We start from the raw sequence: 12,685 nt of genomic DNA, 5'->3' as shown, positions 1-12,685 counted from the left end.
TTTTCTCCCTCATATATTACCCAACTCGACTCCAAATGATAATTTGGGCCTTTCGGGAGAAAATACCAATAATTCGGCTAATATGGGCACAAATACAACTGAAAGGTGGTTGTATGATACGGGTTCAACAGTCCATATTACTAATAGTATGGATTTATTCGAAAATTTCGATAATAGGGACAATTTACCCCCTATTCGAACCGGAGCTGGCCCAGTTTACCCACAGGGTATTGGGGACTTAATTTTACCTATCTATTTACGGGGTAAAATTATACCTATAAGGTTAAAAAATACCTTATATATTCCAGAATTCCCACTTAATATCTTTTCAGGTATATTACACTACAAAAATGGTGGATATATTGAAAAGAATTATTTAGTGGATTCTGAGGGCAATGTATTTGCTTATTTGGATTTCAAAAGGCATGGATTTTTCCTTAATATTGCTTGGAAAAATCGAAGGCCTACTACAGGGTACCAACAAAACGATTTGGACCCTAAAAATCAGTATTTGGATCTAAAAAATATTTTAGAATCCATTCAAAATTCTCTTCATAATATTACTATTAATAATAGTAATATAGAGAAAAATACTGATTATTTATCTGAAAATTCAGATAATCAGGCCTATTCAATCACCCAGGAATGGCACGAAAAATTAGGTCATCCTTCTTACCCTTATTTATTAAAAACTGCGAAAATAACTAAGGGAATTCCTTTAGACAAATTAAAGGAAAAAGACCTAAATTGCCCGAGCTGTACTACAGCTAAGTTAACTAGGCAACAGCCTAAAATTAACTATAATCGGGCATTATTTCCACTAGAAAGGGTCTGTATTGATACAGTTAAAATTACCCCTACTACTATTAGTGGAAATAATTACGCTATTCCGTTTACGGATGATTTTACTGGTTTTCGAGATGTTGAATTCTCAAAAACCAAAGAGAATATAATTAATATTCTCAAAAACAAACTGGAATTTTATTTTAACCAGTTTAATTCCTACCCTAAGTATATACGCTTAGATAATGGTACGGAATTCAATATAGGGGAATTATTACCCTATATTAACGAAAAAGGCATTATTTTAGAGCCTTCCACGCCCTATACGCCCGAGCAAAATGGTATAGCCGAAAGGACTAATAGGGCCCTTATCGAAAAGGCTAGAACTATTTTATTAGCAGAGAAATTACCCCTATATTTATGGGACGTAATTTTGAAAGAATTAACTAAATTAGTTAATTTTACCGCTAATATACGCCTTGAAAAGACCCCTATCGAGGCTTTTCTCGATTATTTCTTCCCAAAAAGAAATAATAAGCCGGATTTATCTAATCTAAGAAAAATCGGCTCTAGGGTACTTATTTATTACCCTACTCAAAAGCGAGTCACTTCGAATAAAATGTATACCTATACTCAAAATGGTATATATTTAGGAAAAGAAGGTAATAATATATATGTTATATATTGCCCTTCTAATCCTTTTCGATCTCGATTATTACGGACTTCGCATATTCGATTTATTCAAAATAATAGAATAGAGGGGGTAGAAAGCGTAAATCCTCCTTTATATTCTAAAATTTTTGATAAAATCGAAGATATTCAGGAAATACCTTCTAAAATAGAGGTATTAATTCCCAAATTATCTGAGGAAGAAAAATCTAAATATAAAGATTTTACTCAGAGTATTACCCTACCTCCAGAGCCTAATACACTAAAACAGGCTCTAAATAGCTCAGAAAAATCAGAATGGTTAAAAGCTATATATTCTGAGCTAGAGGTTATTATTAAAAAGGGTACTTTATTAGCTATAGACCCAAATAAGGTCTATAAAGCTAATAAAAATCCACTATCTACTAGATGGGTCTTTAAACGAAAAATCAATATTAATACTGGTAATATTGATAAATATAAGGCCCGATTAGTAGTTAGAGGCTTCGAACAACAGTATGGAGTCGATTATTTCCAAACTTTTGCTTCTGGAAGTAATCCTACTACCTATAGGGTACTTATAGCCCTATCTGCCCCTTTAAACTGGCATATACACCAAATTGACGTTATTGGTGCCTTTTTAAATGGGGATTTATTAGAAGAGGTATATATAGACCCTTCTAATATACCTTTAACTGAATTTTTTGAAAAATACCCTAATTTAAATACTATAAATTGGGATAAATCAAAAAATCAGTTATTACAGCTTTTAAAAGCCTTATATGGGCTCAAACAAAGCCCTAGACAATGGCAACTAAAGCTGAAGTCTATTTTTAATAAAATAGGCTTTTTACCTCTAAAATCCGATGAGGCTACCTATTTCAACCAGGATTTCAAAAATCCTGCTTTTATTGTTACCCACGTCGATGATTTCCTTATATTTAATAAAAATATTAAATATATAGAGGAAATTAAGGGTAAAATATCGAAATATATCGATATTAAAGACCTAGGCGAAGCCTCGAATTTCCTAGGCGTCAAAATTACTAGAAATCGGTCTAATAAGACTATTTCTCTCTCTCAAAGTCATTATATTAAGGAAATTCTTAATAATAATGATTTTTCCAAAGCTAAAATCACTAATATACCTATAAATCCGGGTATATTAAATAGTGATTTAGGGAACGAAAAAGATGACTATTTACCTTCAAAAGAGCTATTAAAGACCTACCAGCACCTAGTAGGATCTTTAATGTACGCTATGGTTGTGACTAGGGCTGATTTAGCTTTTTCAGTCTCTTTCGTCTCCCAATACCTCCATAAGCCCACTATTTACCTACTTAAGGTAGTAAAAGGTATTTATAGATACCTTAGTGGCACTATTCACTATAATATTACCTATAATGGTAATATTGGGCCTGTAGAATTAGTAGGCTATACTGATTCTAACTGGGCCGGGTGTAAAAGTACTAGAAAATCAACTTCTGGGTACTTATTTACACTAAATGGAGGTCCGATTAGCTGGAAGTCTAAAAAACAGTCTACTATAGCACTTTCTACTACAGAGGCTGAATTTAATGGACTTCAGGAAGCTATTCGGGAAGCTATTTGGCTTCAGAATTTATTATCGGAAATAGGTTATCAAGTTAAACCTATTACTATTAAAACCGATAATAATGGGGCATTATCTCTTGCTTATAATCCTGAATATCACCAAAGGACTAAGCATACTGCCCTATATTATTATTATACTCGACAGGAAGTAGAAAAAGGGAATATTAAAGTAGAATATCTCCCTTCTACTATAATGCCTGCCGATGGGTTAACAAAACCCTTACCTCGGGTTAAACATAAGGAATTCGTTAAGCTAATAGGCTTAAACAATCCTAATAACCCTATTTAACCTATATTATACCCCTAATATAGGTATTTATTTTCCTTATATTTTTATGAATACTTTAAGGAAAATACTCTAGGGTACCAAAAGATTGTTCTAGGGTACCAAAAAACTATTCTAGGGTACTAGAAATCTACTCTAGGGTACTTGGTTAGCTATTTCAACATAGCTAATAAGGCAAAAGAGGGAGTGTTACGAAGGTAACTTTGTTTACCTTATTATTCGCCTTATTATCAATATTACGTAAGCAAACTATATACCATATTAATCTACGATTTCTGTAGATTATTATAGGTATTGATTATGTAAGCAATACTGCTTATATAAGCTTACGTGAGCAGTGGAAAGTACTGGAAGATAACTGAATAATCTGGAATTTACTCGAGGCGGAATTACGTACTACGATTACGCATTCACTTACGTATATGCTTATTAATTATATCATAATTAATAAGCAATGGAATATTCTAGTAGGAGGTTTTTATGCCTATATGTAGGCGTGTATTTGCCTACCTAGACCTTTCGTTAAGCAAGCAACTTCTCATATAGTAATTCAACTATATTACTCTCTTTATTACAAAAACCTCTTTTATATACGCTTATTTCCCCTATATTCATATATTCTTGCTTCTATATGAATATTCACTTTTCATATTCTATATAAGAATATCCCGCATTACCTCGTTAAAGCTATACGTGCTAGAAAATCCCAAGACTAATTACTATATCTTATTACGGTAATATAAACGTCTACCGCTACTATTATTAAAAAGAACTACTAGAACCTACCCTTTTATACTAAATAAAAAAGAGGATCTTAGTAAGTACGATAGCTAGTAATCTAAAAAAGTAGTAATAATCGCTAAAAATAATAAAAACGAGAGTAATAGTAAAATAATAAGAAGAAGTAGGAATCTCCTAGACCCTAATAAATTCGTTAAGTAATAAAAGTACGGATTTATTATAACTAGCGCGCGGATCAGATATATCCCCGTTAAGATCAAACACGCTAATAACTACTAATACGGGCATAAGCTAAAGCACGACCCTTAGCGAGTTAGGGTAAAAAAAAAGAGGACAAAACCCGATCCTAAATAGAATCCTAATCCCTTATAAGTAAGTAAATATTAACCCGGATTATTAGGGGACGTAAATATATAAAATCGTAAATTAGCCTAATAGTGAGTAAATTAACGTAGTATTAATCTATTTAACTAAGGTTTATAAAAAAAGGGGCTATAGGGGCAACCCCTATTCTACGAAATCGCAAACGACCTTAGCCACTAGCTAGATAAATAGTTCGCAAGCGTAAGCCTAAGAATTACAAAAATAGTTAATAAATTCCTCTACGAGCGAGGGGTATTACTAGCGCAACTATAATCATAAAAACCATATAAAATACTAATAACAATAATTATAAAAAAGGAATTCGTACTATAAAACTAAGCATAGGTTAACAGAGCGTATAATCGCTTTTACAAATTTAAAAAAAAGGTAAATAACCTAGATTTCCTCCCTATAATTACTAACGGAAATCTATCGTCGCAAAAAGATATACCGGGGCAAAATATAATACCAGAAGTACGATAATTAATAATTCCGCCTATTTTAATCTATAACTTATTACTACTATTAATATAAAATTCGGCGCCAATCGGCTAATAAAAAAAAAAAAAATAACCTGAAATTACTAACAATACGTAGCGACGCAGGGATCGCATATAAATACTAAAAATCTAATAGTAAATACGAGGCAATTTATAAACCTTAAAAAGATCTTCCTAAAAAAGAAATTATATTCTAGGGAGAAGTATAAGGTCTTATAAAAAACCCTAACGATATTTTATAATTATTATAAAAAAGTCAAAATTAGGGAATACTAATACCATTCGGTAATTAATATTATACTCGTAAACAAAGCCTCTAATTACTATTACGAAGCGGTATATAATCTTAATTAAAACGACTTTTTTAATATAATTAACGTAATCCGAAGCCGCTTCGAGACTTATAATAAAAACCTAAAGCTCCTATCTAAGCTACGAGCGATTTCTTTTGTATCTATAACTAGGATATTAGAGAACAAATCGTAAGTAAAGATCCTTAAAAAGCTTATTAATTAAATTAATAAGCTAGTAAAAACCTAGCTAAATAAGGGGATAAACGAGCGAAAAATTAGATATTTTTATACCGCAGTCTAGCGTATATTAAAAATAAAAATAACCTTATACTAAGCACCTGAAAACTACGAGACGCTCTATTTAAAGCTAAGATCTAACTTTAATATTAAAGTAAGAATACCGTGCCAAACCCACCTCTAAGTATACGACGGCCCTTATTAATAATATTAAGTTAATCGAACGTATAATAAAAAAAGAAAAGAGGCTAAATACGGTAATTACTAATAAAAAGACTAAGATTCGTTAAATAAATAGAAATTTAACTTACGGGCAGGGCAACAAAAGAGGTAATACTATATTTATAAAAAGGATAAATATTAATTAAGTAACCACTCCGAAAAAGAGCGTACTAAATCGTATAAATAATATAAAAAATCAAAGGTAGTAAATAGCAAAACTAGCCCTCGTTAGTTTAACTAATTCCTCGTTATATATAAGGGCAGATCCGGGGGCACGGAACCTAGCGATAGTAGTTAAAGTAGCGGCCTAAAGTATATACCCCCTATAAGAAATTTAAAAAATAAAAAAAATCTTACCCCCTATACTAACGAATTAAATTATAACAAAATCGATAATATTAACCACTCTTTTTTCGCCCCGTTAGCCTTTAGAAAATATACGAGGCTAAATAAATAGAGGGTAATAGAAGCTCTTAATAAATAAGCTTTTATTTATAAATAATAAGGGAAAGTCCTTTAAATAACGGATATAGAGGCAGCTAAAAGGGCAAATCTAATAGTACTAAAACCTATTCTCTTAATAAATAAAGAGAAGACGCTATCTCTCTTAATATCTAAAAAAAAAAAACATAGTACTAAGTAAATCTAAGGGCAGCTAGAGGGGTCCTATTTATACCACCTAAATTACTTAAATACTAAGCTCGTATAAGCATTCCACGCGAGCAAAAGGTATAGCCTAGATAATTTCTATAAAATTATCCTAAACACTGGGGCATCGCAATAGTTAATAAAAAAAAAAGGGCAGTTCTAAGCGCTATAGAAAATCGCGCTAATAACGCTTAATACGTTAATAATAAGTATTACGAGGATCAGCTTCGGCCTAAGCAAAGAAATCGTCGCCCTAAGTATAATAAAAATAAAAACGTATTTTAAAACAATAACTTTCTATATCCTACCCATTAATACCCTATTTCTCTTATATCTAAAAAATATAGATTAACTAAGCATTATATTTAATAATACGAAGAACAGAATCTCTAGCTATAAGCACTTCGAAATAGTCAAACGATAATAGGGGTACGCGTTTATAAAGCTTACTAACGACACGAAGTTAATTAATTACTTAATAAAAAATAAGCTTAGATAACTATACTAGAGATTTAGCTACCCGTCGGTTACGAGGCTATATAACCTCCTAAAGTATTTAGGTAATAATAATATCGAAATAGGGGCGCTAGAGTAGTTAATAAAAGTATATTACTAATATTAAATAAATACGCAGAACCCACGCAGATTTAAATTTAAATTACGTAATAAGCTTAACTTTAATTAAGAAATCGTCATTAATATCTTTTACTTAAATAGTCGACTGGTCCTATATATAATCGACGAGGCTATATTATTCTAAGTAGGGCAATTCCTACGGGATCTATAAATAAAAATAGTATAAGTAGCTCTATAAAAAAGCTAGATTAATATATACTAAGGACCGCTAGACGGCATTAGAACCGACGCTAGTACTAGTTTTAAATTAGTAAAATTTAAAAAAAATACGACGGCTTATAGTATATAATTAAAAGTCGTACTCGTTAAAGCGCACTATAATATTAAAAAAGTAAAAAGGGCGCACTAGTAATTAAAAAGAGCGTTTAAAATTATTAAAAAAGAAAATCCCGATTCTAATAATAATAAATACCTCTAAATAGCACTCAAATACTACAACGACACCATAGGGCCTAACGGGCTTATACTAACGCTTTTAATATTTAAAGTATATTTAAAAACGACCTTAGCCTTGCTACTATCGCTAAATATAAACTAATAAGCTTAAGTAGTTAAAAAAGTAATATAAGCACTGCGCGAGGTAAGTATAAAAAGGTAAGTTAATAAGGCAATTACTACGCGCAATAGGCCCGACATAGGGGTTAATTTAAATATACCCCTAAATTCGGATATATAAATATAGTGCGAAATTACTTAACAATAGGCTAGGCTATATAAATTAATTTCCGTTAACGAGCGTTCTTATATAGTTACGAGAGATCGTAACTAGCCACTTAAAGTATTAATTATAGTAGTTAAACTATATTATATAAATCCTATTAAAGTAATTTCTAACCTATAAAAAAAAGAAGAGCTAGGGGAAGCTATATAACCCGCAATAGAGGTATAAGAAATCATCCTTAACGAAATCGTTATAATAATACTAATAAACAACGAGGAAAAGGAAATTACTAAAAGGGCACTAATACTACTAGTAAGACGTCGTAAGAAACTACGACGGCAAGCACTAACGCAACAATTTATTACTAGCGACGAGGTAATTAATACCTTTTATATAATAATAAAAAAAGCCAATTTCGAGCTAGTAGTTAAACTACGTAAAGAAAGCATAATTATAACTACTAAAAAGCTGTATAAGGGATTAAATCTTATTAAAATAAATACTTTACGCAATTAAGGGGTCTATCGATTTATCCTCTATGATCTAAAAAAGTATATAAACCTCTGCATATTTAAATTATAAATAGTTCGTAAAATTAAAAAAAAAAGAATACCCTAACCGTACGAGAAGTCTAAATACGTAATTTAAAAGTATAATAACGTTAAAAAAGCAACGCTATTTACATAATTACCTACTATATAGCACTATAACTAACGATTAATAATAGTACTAATAATATCGCTATAAAAAAAGGGATACAAAATTTAGAGCTATAATATTACCTAAGTATATACCCAATCAGCCACAGGGCTCATAAAGAAAATCCTAGCCCATCTACTAAAAGAAATAGCTAGCAAGTACCCAAAAGGCACGATTATTAAAGTACTCAAGCCACTATATAGGCTCACAGAATCGGGCACCCATTAGTAAGCCACCTACTACGATTTTCACATTAATTAACTATTAATAGTCACCTCTACGTACGACCCGTACTTATTAATCGCAGAGTACGAAAGTAACTAATTTAAGATCGTTAGAATATAGACTAACGATATATTAAGCCTATCCGATATTAACTTTATAAAAAAAGAGGATAAGGAGCTCTAAAAAGCGGGCTTCGTAATAAAACTAAAAAAGATCCTCATAACAAATACCCCCCTAGTATTTAATAGCAGGATTCTCATAATTAAAAAAGAAACCGTTATTTTCTAATAAAAAGGGCAGGGTAAGAAAATTAACCTCGTTAACCCGAACGTAACTAATATTAAAAAGTAATATAAAACTAAGCTTATGCGAGGGGTATATATTACGAGTATTTATTAACTTAAAATAACTTTTAACTATACTAGGGTAGCGTAAGCTATAAATCTAACTGAACGAGATATCGAGGTACTTAATAAGTAGCTTAAGTAGTAGCAAACGAATCTCGATTAAAGTCTTATCTATTACCTAATCGACCTTATAATTAATAAGCTCTACGTCTTCGTCAATAGGTTATTTACGAATAATAACAACCTTACTTCGTAATTAGGGTATATTATTATCCTAACTAACGAGAATATAAGTAAGAGCGAATTTACTATATATAGTAATATAATCTACTACTCGTTAACTAAAAATAAGTAGGTAACGAGAAGTATACTAGCGTTAGAGGTCTACGGTATAATTAATAGTATTAACCTCTCCTACGCGATTTTAATAACGCTAAAGAAAATTACTAATCAAATTAGCCTTCTACCCATTCTAACGGTTATTTATACTAATTCCTACTTACTATATAAATACCTCGTTAAATTAAGAACGATAAAAGAAAAGAGGCTCATAATTAATATTATAGCCCTTAGGTAATCGTACGAAAAGCGCGAGATACTTAAGATCTATTAAATTAATAATAAAAATAACCTCGTAAACGCTTTTATAAAAGTAGTACTAAATAAGGGATTAGAGCAATTTATAAGTAGTAAAAAAGTTACTATACGAATAGAGGGATAGGTTATATAAAAAGAATAGAGAAAAGGGGGAAAAAGAAACGACTTAGTAAATAGGCCCGAGGTTAAATTATATCTCTAACCGCAGTAGTTAAATTAATAAAAAAAAGAGAAAGTTAATATTAGATTAAAAGTTTAATTCGACCGCAGTATATAGCCGACTACGCAGGGGCTAATTAAGGGCCCTATTTATAATTATTATAGCTAGCCTAACCTACGGTTAGAACCTCTTTTTTACACCTACGCAGATATCTAAATAATTTAATTAATCTCTTCATTAACTACGGTTCGAACCAACTACCCTGTAATAGGGATACTAACAAAACCATACTCAAACAGGATGTCAAAAAACGCCTAAACGGTTCCTATGGCGCTGATTATCCCCCGGTCTCGATTACCGTACGGGGGAAAAACAACACCAGCCCTATCGCAAGACCCCTGCTCTTTATTCCTGTGACCATATTTCTTATCTCCTGGGAGATATCGGCCCGCGATAAGTGTCAAGCTTAGGTCTTTGGCAGCTTGGCAACTGCTGGCAAGGAGGTGCAAACTGTCTACGGTTGCAATTCCCATAAGAACTTCACGTCGGTCAGCGTTCGGGTGCATCTACCACGGTGAACGGTGTGCTTGAGCTGCTCGACTTGTCACCGCATCCCTTCAAATCGGCAATCCATCAGTTGATTCGCTGATTTTACAGAGGCTTGGTTCCTTGCAGTATAACTTGCCGAACCCATTGCCCAACATGGCTTTCGAGAAAGTCCGTCAATATCTGAATGTGCAGTATCAACCAGGGGAGAAGAAGCTCGTTTCCAAGATTGACTTCTTCATCTTGACGTTTTGTTGCTTGAGCTACCTGGTCAACTACGTGAGTCAATGCCTCTTCCCAGATTTCTGCTGGTGTTCGTGATGAGCACAAAGTTTCTATTAGGTCCTTTTAGCTTGACCGTACCAATCTGAACAATGCGTACGTATCCGGTATGAAGGAGGAGCTGGGCTTCGTGGGGAACCAGCTCAACGAGATCAATACATGCTTCACAGTCGGGTAAGCCAAGAGCATATCATCGGACTGCACCTCTCACTGCTCCCTGACAACGACTGACACCTCAACTAGCTACGTAATCGGACAAATCCCATCCAACCTGTCCCTGCACTACGTCAAACCGCGCATCTGGTTTCCCCTCATGATGATCATCTGGGGTGGCCTGACAATGTGCACCGCCAGCGTTCACAGCCCGCAATCCATCATGGCTATCCGCTTCTTCCAAGGCATAGCAGAGGCCTCGACCTTTGTCGGAACGCACTACATCCTCGGCGCGTGGTACACGGAGCGCGAGCTCGGCAAGCGCAGCGGCATCTTCACGGCCTCCGGCCTCGCGGGCACCTTCTTCGGCGGCTTCATTCAGACGGGCATACACAGCAGCATGAACGGTCTGCACGGCCTCTCCGGCTGGCGCTGGCTCTTCATCATTGACGGACTGATGACTGTACCCGTCGCGATCTACGGTTTCGTGTGCTTCCCCGATACGCCGCACACGACAACGGCCTTTTATTTCACGGAAGAGGAAAAGGTCCTGGCGCGGTCCCGCGTGCCCGAGATCCAGGAGCGTTCGCCGCTGACGTTCCGTTTCGCTAAGAAAGTGCTCACGTCGTGGTACTGGTGGGGTTTCGTCATGCTTTGGATCATTGCCGGTGAAACAGAGTCCTTTAGCACGAATTCCCTGTTGGGTCTGTACATGAAGAGCCACCCGACGCACAAGTACACTGTCGCACAGCTCAACAACTATCCCACCGGCGTACCCGCTGTTGGCATCGTCTCGACGCTCTTCTGGGCGACTTTGACGGATTTCCTAGGCGGGAAGCGGTATCTCGTCGCGTACTTCATCGGCATCACTGGTGTGGCGACGTCTGCGATGGTTCTGGTCGCAGCCAGGGACCCGACGAGCGCGGCGTCGACATCGGTCGTGTTTGGCGCGTACTACTGGGCTGGTGCTGTGTATGCTTGCCAGGCAACGTTCTTCGCATGGTGCAATGATGCGATGAGGTACGAGGAGGGCATCTTCCGTGGTGTCGTTCTCGCGGGTATGAATCTGGGCAGTAACGCCGTCAACGCGTGGTGGAGTATCATCTTCTACGGCGCTTCAATGGCACCGTGGTTTACCGTAAGTAACCCTTTTGTTTTTTCTGCCCGGTGAGGGTTCGAGAACCAGACTGTTGGGAATGAAACGTGTGCTGATATTTGGGACTGCAGAGGGGCATGTGGGCCATGATCGCCAGCTCGATTGCCTTGATTGTCTGGACCAGTGGGCTCACCCTGCTCACGCATAGGGAAGAAAAGCGGCGTGTGCTCAATGCTGAGGCGGGGGAGACTGGATCCATCACCAAGGGACCTATTGCGAAGGATGACGATGAGCAAGTCTGAAAGTACTAAAGCGTGCGGAAAATGGTTGAGACATTGTATTCACTGGCTACAGAAGATGACGCTATAGTGAAGCTATAGTGAAAATCAAGAGTTCCTTATTGAGCCTTTCGTTGAAAACCGGATTCAAGATGATTTCTTGCGGTTGATGGAAATGTCTTGATGAGCAGCTAAGATTGGTCGACCGTGATTTTAAGCCCAGGCCATTGCTTGACACAGCGCAAGATGACCATGACTTCTCTTGAGGTTCCCTGTGTCTTGAGTCTATTCGAAGGCAAGCCGTGTGGAGGTCAAAAGCAGAAATGCTGCTGAACACCGAAGTAAACGGAATCCGGGGAGGATAGAGATGTATTTCGAATCGGGACAGACCGCAAGCAACGGAATAAGGGCCGCACCTGATCGGAAATAATTCAAACTGCCCCCACGTCGCACGGCACTTTCAGAGAGACCCCTTCCGTCCAGAGCGAGACCGACGCGGACCCTGACAGATATTCTTGGAATTGCCGAGGCCGGGAGCTGACGGGCCCACTTTACAAGCTTGCGGCTGCCGAGGCCGGAACTAAAAGAACGGGCCCGCCCCACCAAGTGCCGAGGTGACGGATTTGAGATGTAACTCTTTTTCCCAAACCAAAGGTAGCGTCTGCTCGTA

The 12,685-nt window shown here is 35.9% G+C and overlaps 2 protein-coding genes across 2 annotated transcripts; both read left to right on the top strand.

Moving 5' to 3' along the window:
- Positions 1 to 6,528: 6,528 nt before the first annotated feature.
- On the top strand, positions 6,529 to 6,687 carry CLUP02_14098 (uncharacterized protein; the record flags this gene model as incomplete). Its single annotated transcript, XM_049293031.1, has 1 exon — positions 6,529 to 6,687. A coding segment is annotated over one exon (159 nt), but the record flags the coding sequence as incomplete, so codon positions are not given.
- Positions 6,688 to 10,362: 3,675 nt separating this feature from the next.
- On the top strand, positions 10,363 to 12,039 carry CLUP02_14097 (major facilitator superfamily transporter; the record flags this gene model as incomplete). Its single annotated transcript, XM_049293030.1, has 4 exons — positions 10,363 to 10,485; positions 10,559 to 10,662; positions 10,732 to 11,779; positions 11,869 to 12,039. 4 exons carry the CDS (start codon positions 10,363 to 10,365, stop codon positions 12,037 to 12,039), a joined length of 1,446 nt encoding a protein of 481 aa, XP_049150176.1.
- Positions 12,040 to 12,685: the final 646 nt, after the last annotated feature.

Source organism: Colletotrichum lupini, chromosome 7, assembly GCF_023278565.1.
Source record: "Colletotrichum lupini chromosome 7, complete sequence".
NCBI classification, from domain to species: domain Eukaryota; kingdom Fungi; phylum Ascomycota; class Sordariomycetes; order Glomerellales; family Glomerellaceae; genus Colletotrichum; species Colletotrichum lupini.
The sequence above is the reverse complement of the archived record's forward strand: the minus strand, read 5'-3'. Positions and strand labels throughout refer to the sequence as shown.